Below are 22,147 nucleotides of genomic sequence, written 5' to 3' on the forward strand. Positions count from 1 at the left end.
AGTATCCTTCTCTACCATCCAGTGAACTACAGCTACCCCTTCTGCAGTAAGGTCTAAACCCAGATTTGACCCATCTCTGTCAAGTTTATCCTTCCTTGAGTTCCCTCCCTCAGTGCTAGGGTACCAAACTTCTCTCATATCTATTTCTTATCTGTTTAAAACTTTTTAAATATTAAGCTTCCCTTGTTTTCAATTGCTGTGTATTTTGTAGATGATACCAAAATGGGTTACAATGCAAACCCACTGCTATGGTCTGAATGTGTCCCAAAAACCCACGTGATGAAAACTTAAAACTCCCAATTCAACAGTGTTGGGAGATAAAGCCTTGTGAGAAATGTTTTAAGGCACAAGGCCTCTGCCCTCATGAATGGATTAATGTCCTTTTATAAAAGGGCTTAACTTTTATGAGGATAATTTGGTCCCTTTTGCCAACCATCACCACTCCCCTCATGAGGCAGCATCAAGGCACCATCTCTGAAGCAGAGCAGCCCTCAACAGACAGCAAACCTACCAGCATATAGGACTGACTTCCCAGCCTCCAGGGTTGTGAGAAATAACTTTCTGTTCTTTATGAATTTCTAGTCTTGGGTATTTTGCAACAGCAGCACAAGTGGACTTAAGACAACCAGCCACCAAAACTTATCCTAGATTTAGTCCTAGATCAGTAAAACGGATTATTTGATGAAATGCAAATCACCTAAAAATTTTTAAATCTTGGAAGTTTTGAGGGCTCAAGCCAGAAAGTTTACAAGCTATGTCATCCATAAGCTGTATGATTGTTGATCCTACTTAATAGCAGCAATACCAAATAAGGAAATGTCTTCCAAAATGTGTGCAATTTGTCTCATTTTGAAATGGTTTTAAATGGAGTGGAGGGAGGGATGAACAGAGCACAGATACATTCTATAATGGTGGACACACATCATTGACAAATTTATCCAAATTCATAAAATGTACAGCACTGAGAGTAAATTCTAATATAGACTGTGGACTGTGAGTATATGGTGTGACAAGGTAGACTCATCAATTGTAATAAATTTACAATTTTGTCAGCAAATGCTAAAAACAGGGCAGGCTATGAATGTATGGAAGAAGGAGGCATTACAATTTTGCCAAGAACCTAAAAAAATAAGTTTTCAATAATAAAGTTATCAATATTTTTAAAACAAAAGGATTTGCAGAGTATCATATAAGTAAAGGAAGTGGAAGTGTATTTCTCTTCTTGAGTTTAAACTTTTTACAGAAATTCAGGCTTACAGCAGATGTGATGGTACACATCTGTAAAATTTTACCATTTGGGAGGTTGAGGAAGGAGGATCATGAGTTTGAGACCAGTATGGGCTACAAAGCAAGTCTAGGCTAGCCTAGCCTACATAGCAAGACAATGTCTCAAAAATAAATACATAAAAATTTATGCAAAGACCAATCTGGCTTCAGTATAAAAGACAAAGCTGGTGGGGTTGGGGGAGTAATGTCTGAAATTCCACTAGGTATTAGAAAACAAGTGAGCTAATCCAGTAACTACAATTAAGAATGGATAAAAGTTACATCGTAAGAAAAACTGTTACATAAAAGAGTCTGGTCTAGGATAAGAATAATGCAGAACCAACTGGGAGAATAAAAAGCCAGATTTTTGGTCCAGAAAAGGAAAAGAATCCTAAGAGATGTATGATAATAAAGAAAAAAGGAAACAGGAAAGGAACAGGATCAAATACCACAGGAAAATATCCAACAAAATAACTTGCTGAACAGTTGTGTTCATGTTTAGGCCTAGATTTACCTCAAGATTTATGTAACAAGCAATGCAAACCAACACATCACATAACTGGGCAGGAAATATCCAATAGGTAGATGGAATAGAGAGATACAGTCTTGCACATTTGAAGGGACTTCAATTGTTCATAAATTATCAATTTTATTGGTGTTTTGCTTCTTTTGGCTCCTTCCATGCTATCTTCCTTTTGACAAGTTCACTTCTTGACAGCATTTTCACCAAAGAGGTTTTGAAATATAGAATAAAGGGTGGGGCAGGAAAAAATGAAACAAAAATTCAAATCTATTTAGAGCAATTCCATATATTCAAAACATAGTTAATCTTTTCACGATTAATCTTTAAGTGACATTTTTATGTAACTACATATATATAACCTAACAAGACATTTGCATAAGCTATAAAATATAAAACACACAAAAAAATCCACATTTATAAACTGACAAGAAATATAACATAACTAGAGAAACATATACCCAAAATAAACCCAGGAAAACAGTTCCTCAATTCGGTCAGAAATATCTATGAAGCCAAATGAAATGTCACATTAAAAACAAAAATGGAGCAGGGTGCCAGTGGCTCATGCCTATAATCCTAGCTACCTGAGAGGATAAGACCAGGACGATCAAGGTTCAAGGCCAGCCTAGGCAAACAGTTCCCCATCTCCAAAATAACCAGAGCAAAATGTACTGAAGGTGTGCCTCAAGCACAGAACAGCAGAGCACCTGCTTGGTAAGTGTGAATCCCTGAGTTCAAACCCCAGTCTCACAAAAAAAAAAAAAACAAAAAACCTGAAAGTAGAATTAGTGTTATTAGTAAAGACAATACATTTCAGTCTTGACTCTGCATGTTGGTCACAACTTTATACCTGGATCTCAATTTTTGAACTTACACATTTTTATTATTTTTTTCACACTCAATTTCAAACACCTTATTAAAAATTTTTTTTCTGTTTAACTTTTCTCAACATACCTAAAAGAGTAAGAGCAATGAAATTTTTAAAATCTAGATGTCCTCATTATCTGCTTTAAATTCTCAACTTAGCAGTCTTTATCCTATTCTTTTCTCCCCAAAAAATACTTTTTGAAATATTAAGCTTGTATTTAAATTGCTTCTTTACAGAATTTATGAGCATTTATCATTTCGACTAGTTATTTTCTTAATTGACTCTTCTAAGTATTTCATTTTCAAGACTAGGATTGGGCTGGCAGAGAAGCTCAAATGGTAGCGCGCCTGCCTAGTGAGCATGAGGCCTTGAGTTCAACTCCCAGTAGGATTAATGATTAATAGTTCTGATAAAATGAATTCCTTTTTTAGATAAAGACTAAACTTTTTCATATTAAGGAAAAAATAATTCTCTTAAGTATTATAATATTTTCCTAAAGTACTAGTTTTAACAAAATTTTAGAACAGTCTTGCCTTTTAAGGTTTTTTGGTTTTGTTTTTTTTTTTTTGAGACAGGGTCTCACTACAGGCTAGGTTGGCCTGCTTCAGCCTCCAGAGTGCTGAGATTACATGCATGCACCACCATGCCAAGCTTTGAATAAACTTGGTTCAATCGGCATTGGAGATATGTTCTTGCAAATGAGGGCATTAACCAAACAGTGCTACTCTGAACACAATCTCTTTGGAATGCTTTCCAGGAATAGTAAATGTATAGTTGATATACAGTTCGAAGTTATTATCTGGTATCTTCATAATCTCCGTCTTCTTCAGAATTCATCAAATAGATTTCACGAGGCCGGGAACACGACTCACAACAGATCCACTTAGTATTTAACCACTTAAAGTTTGCACTCATAAAAGTCAGATATAATTTAATAGTCAAAGTAATTCTCTATTTGGCTACACATGCAATTTGTTATGTAGTAGTAGACTAAATCATAAAGTAGACTGTTGGTAGCAAAATGATCTCCACCAGGGTAAGCAAAACAAATTTATTGGCAAGGGCCTCTCAAACTAACAGAGCAAGATGGTGAAAAGCTCACTGGCCAAAGGGCAGGGTGGACAGGTAACACTCCACAGTATTTGACATGTCAGTTAAAAGGCATTAAATATTGCCTTAATAATTTAGAAAAAAATTCATTGATCATATGTGTCTACAAATTCCTATTTAGCAATAAATTTTCTTAGCAAAGATGCAGCCATTTGAGTAAAGTGTTAATTTATTGTTTACATGCATACACAGATATTCTTTAATTTCATCAGTCTTTTTTCAATGTTACATAATTTATGCCTTATGACTTTTGTTGATAAAGATGCTTCCTGCTTATTAGAAATAATTTTAATATCTGCTTGGCAAAAATTGCAAAATTATACAACTTGGTTTAGTTCTTGCTAGAGACAAACTTGGAAGACTACAGAAAGCTTTGAAGAAAACTCAACTCTTAGAAAACAGCTTCAAAATATGGAGTAGCTTTCCGATTTTCCACACTCATTGTTTTTTCATTTAATTTCAAATTTCATAAAGCAATTGGCAACTGACTCATGGTTCTCAATCGTTTGCACAAACCCCAAAGCTAAAATCTGGGAAATCATTTATTGTCAATGTTAAATTCTCAGATATTTCGCTGTCAAATATAATCAAGCTCATTGTACATAGAATCAGAGCATTAATGAGGAGGTTCTGTGGATGTCACAATATAAAAGAATATTCCTTATAGTACTGAATTACATACTATTGAATTGATGCCATTTACAAACACAACATCCCTTAAACATTTGATTTTTGAAACATTTAAAAGTAACAGACTTCCATATGTGATACACCATAACAGTTTTGATATTCCTGTAAGCAGCTTAAAGTGGGTACTATTTTTTTAAAGTCTACTTAATTTAGAAGATTTTAGGAAGTTTCTTAATGTTGCAGACCCAAATGATAAAATGATAAGGATGCTGAAGATAAGCCCAAATGTGCATGAAGAATGGAAATTGCCCATCTTTGAATATTAAAACATTTGCCAGACTGAAGACCCAAGTAAGACTTTAATATTGTGGTTTCTTCCACTTCACATTATAGTATTTTGGCACAAAATGAGGCTAGATCACAAAACCCATGGACATTTTCAAGATTCCTTTTTTAGAACTATACTTGAATCAATCATAGAATAATATATGCCTTATATTTACATTGTAAGCTTAAGTAATAGGAAAAAAATACATAATTTGTTCTGTGATGGCCATTTATTTTTGTTACCGTTCTATTTTCCTCTTCACATTTTCGGTGACTGTTTCCCACTGGTATCATCAACCAGGTCTCTTAGGCGAGACAAATGGTGCAAGGCCCTTCATTAAAAAGTATAAAACACATTATAAACCAATATTAAGGACTGAATAACCAATGCAGACAGCAAGAAATGGTGATTACATTATTAACTTCAAAATTAGCATCAGAAATGAACTAACAATATAAATATCAGTTTTGAGTGCTGTTCCTAATAAAACCTAAAGATCTGAATAATTAAAGATTATATAATTTATCTAATTTTCTATAAACATCTACTTCAAAATTATATTTGACATTCAATTTTTAAAATAATCTACCAAACAGCCTAATAACAAACAATAATAGATATCACTTGTATCCTTAACAAAACTGTTTTTCATATAAATTTTCCCACACAGCTGCAAAATGATGCCTTTCCTTTTATATACAATTTAGGAAATAAAGCATATGACTCATTTTTAACATTTATACTCAAGATAGTTTAATTTTTTTAATAACATTTAATGATCAGTTATAGTAGGAAAACTCATTTTTATTGAATGGGAGGAAAATCAGTGACTTCTTCAATAAGGATGAATCATGTAATAGTACACTAACAACCCAGATTTTTTTTTCTCTATAATAAAGCCAATAATGTCAGGTCTCTCAGTGGAAAAAACTCAATCTTCCCTCAAACAAAGCAGGCAGAGTCCCTAAACTTTCTGAGCTTCCTCTAGAAATATCCTTTCAGTTTTTCTCATTCTTATTTCTCTGCTCCTTTAATTTAGCATTTCCTTCTTTTATGAATGCAAACAATGGACCAGTATCTGTAGCCCTAAAGCTCATAGAATTCAGGTATTTTTATGTTACATTATAATCATTCCAGGTATCTCAAAGTATCATTTACACTAATCACTACTTCAAAATTCTAAGTTATTAGTAGTTATAATATTACAAGACTTATTAAATCCACTGTGATGGAACATATGTGATTTGAAAGTCTTTCTGTCTATAGTCTGAATGTCCATATGAGAAAATGGCTAGTGATTAGACAACTTTATGCCTCATTTCTCATCAACCAAACAGTGGAATTGCTGGTGACCCAGGCACTGATGCTTTCCAAGAATCTCCTTCTCTAAGTGTTGATCAACATGTGGAGGGTTAGGGGAAAAAAAAATGCACATATCAGTGTTTTTAATCCAAATTATGCAAAAAGTCTCAATACTGATATATGTTTTCATGAAATCTGTGTGGGTATGTGGGACTGGAGACTGAAATAAGATTACTTTTAACTTACCTATACTTTAAATCTACTGTCTTCTTTAAAATCATGCCAAAGAAATACATATTACCATATCAAAATTTTAAAAATTTTTCATAAAGGCTGGGCTCAGTGGCTCACAACTGTAATCTCAGGTATGGGAGGCAGAAATCTGGAAGTCTGTGGTTCCAAACCAGCCCATACAAAAAGTTACTGAGACTCCATCTCAACAAACAAGCCAGGTATGGTAGCTGTGACAGAGGCATAGGTAGGAGTACAGGTGCCCTAGGCCAGCAGAGCAAAAGCACAAGACCTTATCTGTAAAATACCTAAAGCAAAAAGTGCTGATGGCATGGCTCAAGTGGTAAAGTGCCTCGTAAGCAAGCACAAAGCCCTAAGTACTGGGGAAGGAGAGAGGGAGGGAGGGAAGAATAAAATTATGTCATTTGCTGGAAAATGAACTACACATCATTATGTTAAATAAAATAAGCCAGTCCCAAAAGATAAGTATCACATATTCTCTCTCTTTCAGGAAGCTAAGGGAAAATAAAACAACTAAGATATGATAATAAGAAGTGGACTATCAGGGAGGTGGAAGGGAAAGGGAAAAGTAGGGAGGAGGAGCGAGGACAAGAAAGAATAATAGAGAGGGGTGACTGATCAAAATACATTACAAGCATGTATGGAAATGTCATGATGAAACCCCTTACTATGTACAATTTAATGTATGCCAGAAAAAAAATGCTAAAATAAGGGAAAAAATCTTCTCAAGTATGCACTTGAACTCAAAAAACACATTTGGGTCTGCAATACAAGTTCAGTATCAATGTTTTCAGGAGTAATGGAAAGCTTGAGGTCATCCACTTGAAAAATGTAGAACAGAATGAAACCTTTCTCTTAGATGGTCAACTAATGTCCTGCACCTAGTCTCCAAACAATTCACCACTACCTTTACAAGTGTTAGAAACAGGCTTTCTAATCAGACCATACAGGCTGAGTCCCAGTGCTACCTCCTACTAGCTATTTAACATTGAACAAGTTTTGTCATTATTCAATGCCTATTTCTTCACCTGTATTATGAAGGTAATAAACAGCACTTTCTTCACAGGGTCATGAGGAGCACATGAATTGTATTTTCAATAGCAGTCAGAACACTGACACTTGGTAAATAATCAATAAATGTTCCTTATCATTATTCACTGAACTCTACCAGGTATAAGATCTTATATCCAAGCTCTATGTCAAGTTAAAGAGAAAAGGGTAGTATTTCTACTTGGAAGATTATAAGTCAAAGTAGAAAAATTAATCACAGATTATATTTTTAACTATGAAAACTATCTATACAGTGTATACATTTTTAATTAGTCATGAGTTTTCATGTGTAGTGTTTCACTTTTCCACAAAAATACAAAAGGTAGGGTACAGTTGTTTAGCCTCACAGCCAAGTAAAACAGTGTTAGTAAAAAAAAATTCTTTAATCTCAGTATTTCCTACACTCAGTAATTATTTCTTCTGAGGACAATTTCATGTTCATACAACCAAACCCATAAATAAAATTTTCTCTTCTGTCAGTATCATGACCTTAGGAAAGACTTGTAGTCTCCACTTTTTTTTTTTATTTAAAGCACTGTAACAAGGAAAATTAGATTTATCTCTATATCCAAGAACTGATCTAGTTCAGATTTCTTTTATTTTTAAGCAAGGATTGATTTTCATATGACAGATTAAAGTGGGGAAAAAGCAGGAAACATTTCCTGCTTGCCACACAGGAAATGGGAGTAAAGACTCTTCTACTTCAAATTTCTGTGGAGAAAGGTTAAATAATGATACACTAGTAACTATTATATTTACACTAGTGAAACTAATTTCATATTAAGTTATTGGTATTGTTACATGATATTCACATCCATACCAGTACTACCCAAAATTGCTATTAACTCTACAATGAAAAGAGGATCTTAACCTTTCATATCCATTTCTGTGAATATATAAGGGTATCTCATTAGGTTCTTAGAACATTTTAATTAGGAAATAGTACAGGTTTGAAAGAAAACAATGCTTTTCGTAAAGAAGCACAAACATGCCTAGCATATATCTACTCGTGGAACTACTGAATTCCACCCTAACTTTAGTCAAAGGAATAGCTAAGATGGGTGAATTTCTAACCCTAGTAGTAAAGAATACTTACTTTTGAAGAGACCTAGTTATAGGAATCATATTTTCCTTTAACTGTAATTTAGACAAATCATCTTCTAAAACCTATTTAAAATACCAAAAATAAAAATGTGACAAAATATTTAAAATATTATGTAATTATAAAATCAAATGTTATTTGAAACATGATTACAAACACTAAAAAAATATTTTCTGCATTTCCAAAGAATCAATTCTGGCAAACAATTTTTAGGAGAGCATAGTTTTATTTTTTCTTTATTCTAAAAATACAACCACCACCACTTAGATTCGTATTTCAAGTTTCCTAAAATATGCTTCTAAACAGATGTCCACTAAAAAATCAAATCTTGGCTTGAAATTATAACTTTACTGAATGAGGTTATGTCTCGATATTTAAAAGGGAAAGAAGGATGGATTACACTCTGCGTTAATATTATGAACAGTAGAATATCAGAACAAAAATTAGAAACATAATTCAAATAGGCTGTGGTACTTCTCAAGAGCTATTCCACTGATTTGTAATACAAACTGAATTATATAAAGCTCTACTGAATAATAAGGATACTGATAAGCAAAATATTCCAGGTATAGAATGACAAATATTGCAAGATCTTATTTATACATCAAATCTAAAAAAGTCCAACTCACAGAGGCAGAGAGTAAAATGCTGTTTATCAGTAACTGGATGAGTGGTAGATGAATAGATGGTGGATAAAGAATACAAAATTTCAATTAGGAGGAATAAGCTCAGATACAACATGATGACCATAGTCAATAAGAGACTTGAAAATGGGTAACAGTAGATTTTAAGTGCTCTCACCACAAAACATATGTAAGGCACCTGGGTGCCAAAGGCTCACCCCTATAATCCTAACTACCCTGGAAGCAGAGATCAGGAGGATCGTGTCTCGAAACCAACCCAGGCAAATAGTTTGCAAGACTCTATCTTGAAAAAACCCATCAAAAAAAAAAAGGTCTGGTGGAGCAGCTCAAGGTGTAGGCCCTAAGTTCAAACCCCAGCACCATTCCACAATGTATACCTATTTCAACATGTCATATTGTACAACGAATATATAACAAATTTTGTCAATTAAAAAGTAAAAAGAGCCATGTACCAGTGGCTCATGCCTGTAATCCTATCTACTAAAGAGGCAAAAATCAGGATGATTGTAGTTTGAAGCCAGCCCCAGGCAAATAGTCTCCAAAACCCTATCTCAAAAACACCCAACACAAAACAGGACTGGCTGCGTGACTGAAGTGGTAGAGCGCTTTAATTGCAAGTGTGAGGCCCTAAATTCAAGCCCCAATACTGCCAAAAACAAATAAATAAATAAAAAGACAAAAGTGATTTGTACTAACTTTCCACTTGCTAGTAAATTGCAAAAAGAATTCATAATTAGAACTGACAGAATATATACATTCTATGTTCTTAGACACCATACTTTGAAGAAAATTTATATCCTATAGAATAGCAGGCCAAAGCAGAAACAGATTTTCAAATTCATAGGAAATATACAAACTTAAAAAAAACACAACAGTCCTAAAATGAAACTTAATCGTCAATAAACACACAGTAACAAAAGTAAATTTGCTTGTCTTAAGTGACAAAGATGTGAATAAGTCTGTGTTGAACGGTTTTCTAGGCTTTCCCAAATCTATTAAGTTGGACCAGACAGATTAATTTTGTAGGGCATTAACAAACAACTTTTACAACTCTTTCATACTAGTTACAACATCATCATATCTAAATAAAATGCTGGATTTATAACCATAAATAGAACAGAAAAATCTGTTCAGAAGTATGGAAAAAAAACCAGAAGCTTAGTAGTATTAAGTATAAATTACTTTCAAAAAAAAAAAATAGTTAACACAACTCATAGTGTCATACGGCATGCTTATTAAGAGAGATCTAAAGGTAGGTAAAAAAAGATGTCAAAAGAAATCTGTTATAGTTTCAATATGAAATGTCCCTCACATGTTCATGTGTTGAACCCTTGCTTGGTTCCCTGGTCCCCAATTGGCAGCACTATTTTGGGAGTTTGTAGACACTGTGGTAGGTGAGGCCTCGTTGGATGAAGCAGGTCACTGGGAGCATGCCTTTGTAGGTTATACCTGGTCTCGTACCCTTCCTCACTCTCTGTTTCCTGTCCATCATAGGTCAACAGCCTCCTCCTCCACACGCTCCTGCCACCATGATGTTCTACCTAACCATGGGCCTGGAATCAACAAAGCTAAGGACTATGAACTGAAATCGTGAACCAAAATGAATCCTTCCTCCCTTAGGTTGTTTCTATCAGGTATTTAATGAGAACAATGAGAAAAGTAACTAACACAAAATGTTTAGACAAATTCACAGATCTCAATGTGCAAATTAAGTTTGTGCTTACTTGCTTAATCTCTTCTTTTGACTCTATAATTTTATTCTGATTAAAGCTTTCTTGTACTGCTTGAAGATTAAATAACATTTGTTTCAATGCTTCAACTGGACCATGATGTTTGCCACCAGAAAGGGTAGAGCTCTAAAATTAAAGCAGTTGATAATACAAAGTTAACCATTTGAATGACAGGAAAATGAGTTTTAATTTGTATTTCCTATAATATAAAATTAACACAAAAACCCAAACAATACATGCCAATAAAGTGTTTTAAAAAATCAAAATTGTTACCGCACCACTTCCCCAAACCCAGTTTCTACATAAAATTACTTAGAATCATGACGAAGTTTGACATAGCCCTTTTAATCCTTGCTCTTTTGTAATGAATATTACATATTTACATTTATAGCCAACTCACTTAGTACATTTAAAATTAGTTTTATAACTAAAAGGCTCTCAGAAAGCAGGTAAACCAACATACTCTCTTTGAATATGGTTATCAGCTAAGGTCTAAAATTTTAAACATAGCACTCTCTCCAAATTTTTAAATGTTTTCATTTACAGGACACTGTGTGAGGAGTTAGTGCTTAATGGGCACAGATTTCAGTTTGGGAAGATGGAAAAGTTCTGGAGATGGTTGATGGCAATGGTTATACATATTATGGAGTCACTAAACAGAACAGTACTCTTAAAAGTGGTAGAAATGAAATTTTTAGATTCTATATATTTTGTTATAATAGAATAAAAAAAGAAAAAAGACAGGGTATAAGAATACAGTTAGACTTAATATTAGTATATGTGATATAATTTTTCTGAGACTTGTCATTAAAACCCAGTAGCGAATGTCTCTGGGTACATCTTTCTGTTAAAAAAACAGTTTGTCCAACTCTTAAACCACAGTAGTATTTTACACACTCAAAAAACAATTGAAACCAAACAGAACATGAGAAGAGCCCAATAAAGATAATAACAAACCATCTAACAGTACTATAAGTAAAACAATATAACCACACTAAGTGGAGTTAGGAAGAAAAGAACCTAGGTTACTTTGGAAAACAGTATTTTGGTTGGATATTATAAAGCAAATGACAAAAACTACTACATGCAAAATATATTATAATCTAGTCAGTAAATTTATGTTCTACATACATGGGTTAGTAGTTCTAAAACTGCCTGACCAGTTAAGATTGAACAAATGCATGAATCTATTGTAGACACTGAGAGTCAGAATTCTCACAGAGAACAAAATGAGAATAACAGGGGAAAGTTAAAATAAACCCTAAGGAATTGAACTGGAAATCAGAAGTATCAGAATAAACTCATGATTTTATACATATATATGTAAAGTAGTATATATACATGTATGTATGTAACATATGCAAACATATATGTATATATACACAAGTAGATACAAAAATGTAGATGTGTGATAATATATGAGTTGTTTCCTAGGTCAGCCTGCTCAGACAGTCTAGAATGAAGAACAATCCAGTACCATGAAGCACATCTACCCACCTACCACCTGAATCTTAGTTTCTAAACACCACTTTCCAGTAGAAAGAACCATGGCTACTCAGAGAAATGCTCTCAAAAATAATAGAGCATGTCAAAAGGACACAGGGGCCAACCTGAAAGAACTCCTAAGAACCTCAACTGGAACGATTTGAACATAAATAATAGTGTTATATTATAAACCTAGCATAAAATAAAAATCTGTGTCTCTACTAAAATAAACTAATAAATGTGGAAAAAAGTATAGCCCCTCATTACACAAGAATTTCAATTAATAAATGTAGAAGAAAAACATACTAATGATACTAAAATTAGTGGAGGTAAGTTTACACAGTCTCAAAGTATCTCCTGTAAGACATTTATTAATTACAAGGAAGAACTGATAACTATACTAAAGAGAAAACCAGTAAACACCAGTTTAGGTAAGCATTCAAGGTTAACATCACCATTAACAGAATATTATACTGTCATATACTACTATTATTTTTGTGTTAACATGTATCAATGACATCAGTATTTCATAAATCCTCTGATATGATATACTGAGAAGGGTACATCATCACTTCTCTGATATTCTTGCCAAAAATGCACAACCTCATTCTAATCATGAGAACACTTCAGAAAAACCTAAACTATCTGAAAAATAACAGATGAGTACTTTTCAAAAGAGTAAAGAAAAAAAAACTAAAGAGCTGAAACCAAGTACAGAAGATGACAACTAAATATGTTGCATCCTACAGTAGATCCTGAAACAAGTCATTGGTTTAAAAACTGGTAAAAGTGTAATAGGGTCCACAATTTACAGTTCTGTACCTATCTTAATTACCTACTGGTATACTACAGTGATGTAAGATGCTAATAAAAGGGGAAGCTGGGGAAAAGAAGCACAACTTTCTGTATTATTTTTGTAACTTTCTATACATCTAAATTATTTCAAACAAAAAAAAAACATCAAAAAACATCAAAAAAGCTTACCTCGTGGTAAGCTTCTGTATGTGTGGGACAAGAGACAGGGTACTATTTGGTTAGAATTTAACACTCATCTATCTCAAACTTTAAAAACACTTTTCCAAATTTGTTCTTCTACCAGCCACCACCTAGTTATTTGGCTCAAACATCTTAGATTCATCCTTTGAATCTTCTGTATGTTCATCCTATTAGGCCTGCTTTTAAAATACATCCCAAGCCCAACATTTTCTGACCACCTTCAAAAACATACCCATTTTAACCCAAATCACTACTCTGTCCCTATTCTGAAAATTACAACTTTAAGACATATTCTGACAGCCTCTACTTTTTTCTAGTAAAATTCACATAGAAACAGAACACAACTTAATAAATGTTTTAACTAATTTTTATTATGAGGGTTCAACCCCTCAAATCTTCAAGATGTTAAAAACCCAAATGCATTATTTCAATATCTAACAGTAAATGCATTATTTCAATATCTAAGTCAAATTATATATAATTTCTTATATGCACTTTTTATATTTTGGGGAGGTTACTTCTAATATACACATAAACTGACTTTTAAGAACTATGTGAGAATTTTTCCTATTTTAAATTATTATACATTTATCATTGTTTCTTAGAAGCATAATCTTCAATGAATGATTGGTTTATTAGAAAATACTATTTCCTCTGTAATTGTCTACTTTAATGTTTTCCAGGGATGGGAGGAAGTCATTGTACTGACAATTTAAGCGATCCGTAGAATTAAATTCCAGGTCCTTCTACTTGAGAATATTGCAAGAAAATTACCAATTCTGAAAGGAATTCAGAATATATGTTGAGGAGAAGAGAATGAGTCTGCTTTTTTTTTTATTAAATATCTAACTTAGAAATTATGTATTAATCGGGAACCCTCTTTTAATAAGTTAAAAACATTTAACTTCACCTACCTGATTATCATTATTTAAAAAGTCTTCAAGAAAATCTTTGGCACTCTTTGTCCTTGAAGTTTCTTCAGGACTATCATTAGAATTAACAGGAACAGGAGATTTGCTAAACAGGATTACAAGAATACACAATAGCAATTATGTTCCCAAATTCTAGAAAATAGGCAGCACATAATTTAAAGAATTTCATTTAAATATGTTTTCACCAAGACATAACCATGACATACGTGATTATTAATGCTGTATGGTAATTCCCCTATCTTCTCCCTAAAGTAGTAACAGGATTCAGCCTGTCCTTATCCCCTTGCAGCTTCTCCTTTCAAACCTTAAGGAAAAACTATATATAAAGAAACAGAAACTACTAGTCCTCAATTAATTAAACAAGCGCTCAACTATAAACTAACTCCAAAAGCTCATTTATTTGAAATAAGTAGTACATTTTTCCAATTAAATGTTGTCAGGGTTGGGGAGTGTGGCTCAATAGTAGAGTCCTTGCCTAATAAAATATGGTGAGGCCTTGGTTTGGTTCCCAGAACTAAAAAAAAGTTACTTATCAAATAATAATCAAGAACTCCATAAACTCAATTGAGAGAGGCAGTTACATGTTGTTTTCCAACTTTAAAGCAAGAGAACAGACTTCCATACAAACTGGTATTAACACAGATAAGACTACACTAGGAAAAAAGATTAATTTTGGAATTAAAATTCTTGACTGCAAATCCCAGACCCACTCACTATATTACTTCATTTGTCTGAATGTCAGTATCTGCATTTGTTGCCCACTTATGTCAATGAGATAATTCTCTGTGCAGCTGGTACATTTAATAGATGCTCAATAAATATCTGGGTTTTTTTCCTTATATTCAAGAAGTAGCAGACGAACTGGCATCCCCAGCAAAAATAAGAATGCTCTCAAAATCAAATTTCTGTTAGTCTCAGAAATAAATTCATACTGTTTCTACCTATCACTATAAAATACGCTTAGAACTCAAGAACTCAGATATCTAAGAATCTTTTTCTAACATTTAAATCTCATGTGCTAGTTTTTTCTTTCCAACGCTGGGGATTAAACCCAGGGCTTTGCTCACGTGCTTCCATGCCTAGCCAGTATTTTCCTTAATAAGAAGCACTTCTTTATATATTTGATTTATAATTTACTGTGAGCTTTTTCTCAGTTCAGGTACTCTTTTCCTCATTTTTACCAGTATGGTTTGTCTATCTACACACCCACTGTTCTCAAAAACCATTTGCCTGACGTACACCATATAGTGGTTTCACTATTCCATTCTACTTTTTTTATCTGCTTGAAATTCTTCGTAATTTTTTAAACACAATTAGCTGATTGTGGCTATGTTCTTTTAAAATTCTACCTCTCATACTTCCTGTACAGTTGTTTCCACCTGATAACAGGTTATGAAGTTTGTCAGTCTCAAACTGAGATATGTTCATTTTTATCAACAATCCAGTTTTAGTTTTTTCTACAAATGTACCATCACAATGCAAATTGATCCTCCAAAAAATGAAAGGTTAGATGCAAGTTATTAAGACACACCATTGATAATATTAATTACACATGCCAGAAGTTGTATTATCTAAGTGGAAGATATTAAATGCATTTCAAATTTTTACTACGAATAATCTCTGATATTACTTGCTCCCTCCTTTTGGTCTGAAATGAAAGCAAAGTATTTTACTCCTATTTTTGTATTTTACTAACACAGAGACCAACAGATAAGAAAATAAGAAGTTAGGGAATAAGAAGTAGTTCAGCATTACATGAGTCACTTATCAACCCAAGCTTAAAAAAATTTACTGACATAACTTGGGAAATGAAGCTGAAGAAGAAAATAAAACAATACTTTGGACAATCACCATCACTACTACAGTTTATGAACTCACCCTGAATGAGAATTGGACTAAGTACTTTCATTTCTAGCCAATGAAAAAGAATCCTCTTAACAATCCCCAAGTATTTACTATTTTTCCATTTCTAAAGTTTAGAAAAGTAGCTCTTCAAGGTCTCCCAACAAAAAATAAGAGATGGAAGTCCAAACTGGAATTAGTATCAGCATTCAAAAGAGGTATTCAACTGAAAAATAGTTAAAAAATAATCCAGGAATTGAGGCTCTGACTATAACAAAAGTTTAGGCAACTGAAAGATAATAAAAAAATTATTAGAGCCTAAGGCATGATATGGAGATACCAAGAATGCATTTCTGAGTAAGTCCAAATGTAATAATACTGCTAAGAATAAAAACTTTCCTATGTAAGTTCCCAATTCAAATACTATACTTTTTCAAGTGTCTAACCACTTTTTAAATTATTCTGACAAAACTGTATTATAGAAAGGGTAAGCACACAAATGAAAACAATTTTAAGAACTACAAAAATCTATACAACAGACCGTATTTTAAAATGCATCATCATTTAAAGAAAACAGTGAGCAAAGGCTGGAGAGGTGTGGCTCAAGTGATAGAGTGCCTGCCGAGCAAGTGCAAGGCCGAGTTCAAACCGCAATACTGCCCCCCACAACAACAACAAAAAAAAACTAAAGAGAAAGTAAAATGTAAATAATGAAATGGATAATACTAATATATATAAAGAGAAGAGGAAGGCTTAAGGTTAAAAAAAAAAGTAACAAGAATTTCATAACACTCCTCCATCTGCAAAATAATTGTTTTGGCTCTAAGCCCTCATATTTAGATATATATCAGTTTTTAACAGCGAAACAAAATGAACATGTAACAAAGCCAGAAGTTACAGAAGGGTACCTAAAGGTATGAAACATTACGCCACCCTGTGGCAAAAAATGAAAGATGCACTTTAAAGCAAGCAACACAAAGCTATGTTCTACAGAATTACAATGTTATTACTTTTGTTAATTATCACTAAGTTGTTTTTTAAAAAATGTGATGCTCACAGGACATTTTTTTCATTTGAAAAACTAAACACTGTCACTTACTTACAAAGTAACAGGAACATTGTCCCATGATCTTTCTGCTTCAAGTTTATCTAATGAACAAGGACTGTTGTCCTTTTTCAGAGGACTTGTTAAGTCTTCAGTACATTGCTCTAGATTTCTCTTGGCCTTCAGAATAAGCAATTCAATTTTGTCACCTAATTTTGAAAGATTACATTAATTCTTTGAGAAAAATAAAAAGCACAAAAAACTTCACTTAGTAAGAATATAACCAGAATACACACATCTATAACAGCAAATTATCCTAAAGTATCACATTTATAGTTACAAAATATGCATAAAAGATCATATGCATTCTAAAAGATATATCAAAAATAAAACTCCTAGATATTAGGTAAATTCTGCTACACTTCCTTTGGTTTAAAAAACAAAAAAATGAAAAACAAAATATTACCACTAAACGGCTTTTTGGATTGTCCCGGGAGAAGTGGATTCTCACACTGACATTGGCTATGTTCTGAATCACATGTGTATTCATTAACTAATCCTTTGTTCAAGGAATGTGAAAAGTTTGAGGGTCCAAAAGAATATTCAAAACAATCTACTTTATTTGGAAGCCGAGTTCTTTGTGCCTGGTAACTATGTCTAGGGGAACAGTTTTCTTCAAATGTTTTATAAACCCTTTGACTATTTGCATCAGGTAGCAAGTCTTTGTTGTGGAGCCACACTGGATATTTGAAATCAGGTATGCTAGTTATTCCTGAAACATTAAGGTCAGATTTCTGGCTAGTGAGCCATCTTGGATAATTCTTTTCAGGACTGTGCTCTGAATTGTCTGTGAAAGACGATTCCTTGGGAAAAGATGAAGATGATTTAGAAATATGTTTATTAGTCCTATTTGTGAGTATGGGGTTTTTTGGCCTACCACATTGCTTTCCGTTCATATTTGTGTATACAACAGGAGTGGCTAAGTTATCCTTGCCCGTGGGAGTGGAGGATTCCTGAAAATTTGGATTCTTTTCAATGTTCGATGAACCCAGTCTTCGAATGTATTTCTTGCTTTTCTTGCTTGGTCGGTGACCTGGTCTAACGTAATTGAAAGAAAGCGATCCATCTGCTGGAAGTCTTAACAAATCATCAGTTGTTAGGCTATAGGAGTCTAAGTCATTAACATTCTGTCTTCCATAGGATAAGGTTAGGGAGTCTGAATGCTGTTTGTGACCAAGATTTTCAAAAGCTGAAAAACAAAGCATAGTTCTTCTTAGCTTCCTTTATCACATATAATATTTAATAATAAATGAGGATTAAGAACTTAAGAATCTTTTTTGTTGCTTTCCCCTTATCCTCATTAAATGTTTAACTAGAAGAATAAAACATATAGTTTAGTAAAAATAAAATGTGCTTTATTTCTCACTTCTCTTCAATGTTTTAATTTCTACATATTTCTCTCCAGTCATTTGAATTTTCCTGTGTTTTCTAATTTACTATTTCTTAAACTTTTGTCATGTAGACATACCTGATATACTAATATAATCAAGTTATTATCTGTCATTGGATAATGGCTGTACCATAAAACAAATGTGCTATTAAACTAGGTAAAAAATAATTTGTTTTCTTTCTTACTTGCCCTGCAATGGCACAGTTATACACATACACACAAAGAACAGATGTTCTAATTCTTTTCTAGAATATACCACCCACACCCCTCTAAGAGTTAAATACAACCTTTCTCCATTCTAAGCCCGTTTTATAAATGCTCAATAGAAAATTAGCTGGTTCATCAACACTTGCATTTTCCAGACTTGTCTTCATGGAAGCCTTATCAAAGACAAACTCTTTAACATCCTGTGACTATTCCACAGAATACAGACTAGAAACACATAGCCCCACCCCATCTATTGAAATTGAGCAAGTATAAACTCAGAAAGGTTGGGATTTACTTAGTCATTAAGCTAGTAAATGAAAGAATTGCCACACCACTCCTATTTCCATTGTGCTACAATAAAATGACTTAAGGGCTAATGATCACTACCTGCTATTATTACATTCATCAGTTTACTCTTCAAAATCAGAGGGTTTTAGATGGAAAATCCTGGGAACTTGACAACTGTACAACTTTTATAAAATAATAAAATTTCAATGCTATAAAAAGTTATTTTTATTCCAAAATAACAAAAAAATGTCAAACTTTCTAAGGCTACAGTACATTTCTCAAATTCTTCAAATCATTGGATATAAAAGAAAAGAATAAAAGCATACCATTGTTTTGGTTATAACTATAGTTGGAGAATTGTGACCTATTAGCACAACCTTCATCAATGTTAATTTTTCCAGTGCTTGTTCCAGGACATACTCGGCTTAGATTAAAATCATCAATATATGCCTGTAAAGCCTGAGAAGCAGAACTGTAGAGTTTATCCTTATAGTGAAAAGAGCCATCAGAGTTAGAGGAATTACTACTACTCAGGTTGCAGCTTGCCAGGAGAGAAGATACTGAAGAATTCCGAGAACAAATTCTGTGTTTTGTGTTTGATTTTGCCATGGCTTCCTCAAACTGTGTAATTTTTATTCATTTCTATTAAAAACAACTGAAAAACAAAGAAAAAGTTGAAGGTGCCAATTAAAAGAAATCACTATATATGCAGAGAAAACTATTAAATATATAAACTTATACATTTATTAAAAAATAAAATCAGTTATCGGTAACAAGTAGCACTAAAGAGTTTCTATTATTTTTACTGTACACTAGTTCATTAATGATTTAGAAAATATTTATTGCGTACCTACTGTGTATCGGAAAGTATGTATACAACTTAAAATATATGTGGAAATATCAAGGAAAGAGTACTCACTTTTTTTAAATACTAAAAACTACTCGTGGACAGTCTTTTTTCTTATGGTGATATTGTCTATGACATCACAATACCTAACATTCCCTATATATAATATTTTTCAAATCATAACCCTACTTTATCATGCAGTATTGATGGTAATAGATTTTTTTAAGCCATCAAATAAGGCATTAGAAATAAGAACAAAGGGGACTATCTACTTTCACACTGCAAATGCCAATATGAAACTTTAGCCAATACTTTCCCTAAATAATTTATAATATTTACCTATGAAAAAATAAAACACAAATTATATTTTGGAATGAACTAGCAATATGCCTTTTTCTTAAAACAGCATTGTTAATAATCACTCCCTGACCCCTATTTTGGTGGGACCCTTGCTATTTTCAATTCTTATGTTAAACAGATTCAGCTCACCTCTCTTTTAAATGAAGCTTAAATAATTTGAAAATTGAGTTAATGTACTCATCTCCTGTTTTTCCATTAAAATTGAGAGAACTCCTATCTACCTTAGCCTTAAAAGGATTTATATTTGAAAATAAGAACTAACAGAATGGACAGTCCCTAAGTCAATCAATATATAATATGATATTTACTGAAATTTAAGGATTTTCTGAACTCAAAAAGTATCAACGTGTAGGACTTAACACACACTACAATATTTAAAATCAGTAAGTTTAAGTTTTGGCTATAATTTTGGAAATATTTAAAGTTACATTAACTTTCTAATGAAATCTCAGTCAACTGTCAAACTTGATTTTAAAATATGAAAGTTCTTCTAATTAAAGAAGAGTCACAGTAAGACATTTTGTCATTTCCTCAGACTATGCCTTCCTAGGAAATCTGGTAGTGGTTAGTGGAAGCAACTACAGAACACAAGACAAGGGTATTTAGCCTCTTCCATAGCCCTAAATGCTAGGCTATTAATGTGTTTCTGAAGAAGGGCTAGATTAAGATAGCTTTATCCTTTTGTCCCTCTTACCAAAGAGGTTTAAATTCACTCAAGCAAATTTAACTTTAAATGAACATTTTCTCCCTTATCTAAACACAGAACAGATTGCCAGTTTTACAAAACCTTAAAAACGAATGCAAAACCTAGAAGGGAAAGCTGTTGGATTACAGTTCTGCATAAGTGGGTGATAACAGTAGTTATTTTCACTTACACGCCTGATAAAACCCACAATTTAATTTTTATTACGGAACGTTTACAAACTTTAAACCCCTACGTAGCCATCATCTTGGCTTCCAACAGTTATTAACACACATCAATTTTTTTTTCAATCTCCCCACCCACTTCTCCCCACTTGGGCCACAAAGAACTCTTTCGAATCCCACATAATTTTAAGCAAGTCCCATATATCTTACCTTCTCCTCCACAAACTCTTCGGCCCGAATCTCCAAAAGCAACTCCATCATGCTGAGCAGAATGTTAAAACTTAGGGCTTGATTCAAAAAGCAGAACATTCGGGGTTAATCAATGACCAGTGGGAAGTGAAGGGCAACTCCTGGAAGGAGCAGCAAAGTGACTTCTACGTTATGAAAGGGAACACGGGCCGATCGAGCAGCAGAGACGGGCAGGACGGACCGGGACCGGGACCGGGACCGGGACCGGGACCGGGACCGGGACCGTCCGGGCCCCGACGCTGTGCGTCCAGCGTCGCCCACCCTGCGCGCGCGGGCGTCCAACTTTTCCACCCCGACTGTCAGTCCATACCCTGGCTTCGGGGTTCCGCGACCCCGTCAGTCGGACACAGACTCGGTCTTTAAGGAGATTTTTGTCACTCAGGAACTTTTTATTCCGCAGGGAGCGCCGCAGTGGGCGACGGTCCAGCGCCTCCCCATCCCGGTCAGGTCCCCAAGGTCCCCGTCCCCGGACCCTCCCCGGCCATAACGCACTCCCCCCTTCTTCCCGAGTCTCAACACGCGCCCTCCAGGCGGAGACCTCTCCCTCTTCCCTGTAGGAAGCCCATCCTTTCGTCTTTCCCTCCGCTGTCCAAGGATGGGGTGCCCCTCGGCTTAACTCACCAAGGCCCACAAAAAGAAAAAAACTCACACTTCCACAAGTCTCCGCCGATAGCCCAGGCCTGATGCGGAACGGGAGATACGACGCAGCATCCCCAAGCCGGACACCTCCCCCACTTCGGCCCCGCTAACTCCCAAGTTTCCTCCGCCGTCACA

The 22,147-nt window shown here is 34.0% G+C and overlaps 1 protein-coding gene across 7 annotated transcripts; it reads right to left on the reverse strand.

Moving 5' to 3' along the window:
- Positions 1–1,737: 1,737 nt before the first annotated feature.
- Positions 1,738–22,141, reverse strand: C4H18orf54 (chromosome 4 C18orf54 homolog). Of its 7 annotated transcripts, none has more exons than XM_074069797.1 (10): positions 22,023–22,141; positions 21,335–21,411; positions 19,377–19,705; positions 17,572–18,354; positions 17,164–17,314; positions 14,201–14,303; positions 10,800–10,931; positions 8,426–8,496; positions 4,968–5,056; positions 1,738–1,973 (listed from the first exon to the last, which is right to left on the reverse strand). In XM_074069797.1, the coding sequence occupies exons 3-9, from the start codon at positions 19,657–19,659 to the stop codon at positions 4,984–4,986; spliced, it is 1,596 nt and encodes a 531-aa protein (XP_073925898.1). In that variant the 5' UTR covers positions 19,660–19,705; positions 21,335–21,411; positions 22,023–22,141; the 3' UTR covers positions 1,738–1,973; positions 4,968–4,983. The 7 variants fall into 7 exon arrangements, 6 of the variants coding, with proteins under 6 accessions (XP_073925898.1, XP_073925897.1, XP_073925900.1 ...); XM_074069796.1 differs by having other exon boundaries at positions 1,738–1,976; XM_074069799.1 differs by having other exon boundaries at positions 1,891–5,056; positions 18,100–18,354.
- Positions 22,142–22,147: the final 6 nt, after the last annotated feature.

The sequence above is a fragment of the Castor canadensis genome, chromosome 4 (genome assembly GCF_047511655.1).
Source record: "Castor canadensis chromosome 4, mCasCan1.hap1v2, whole genome shotgun sequence".
Taxonomy (NCBI): Eukaryota; Metazoa; Chordata; class Mammalia; order Rodentia; family Castoridae; genus Castor; species Castor canadensis.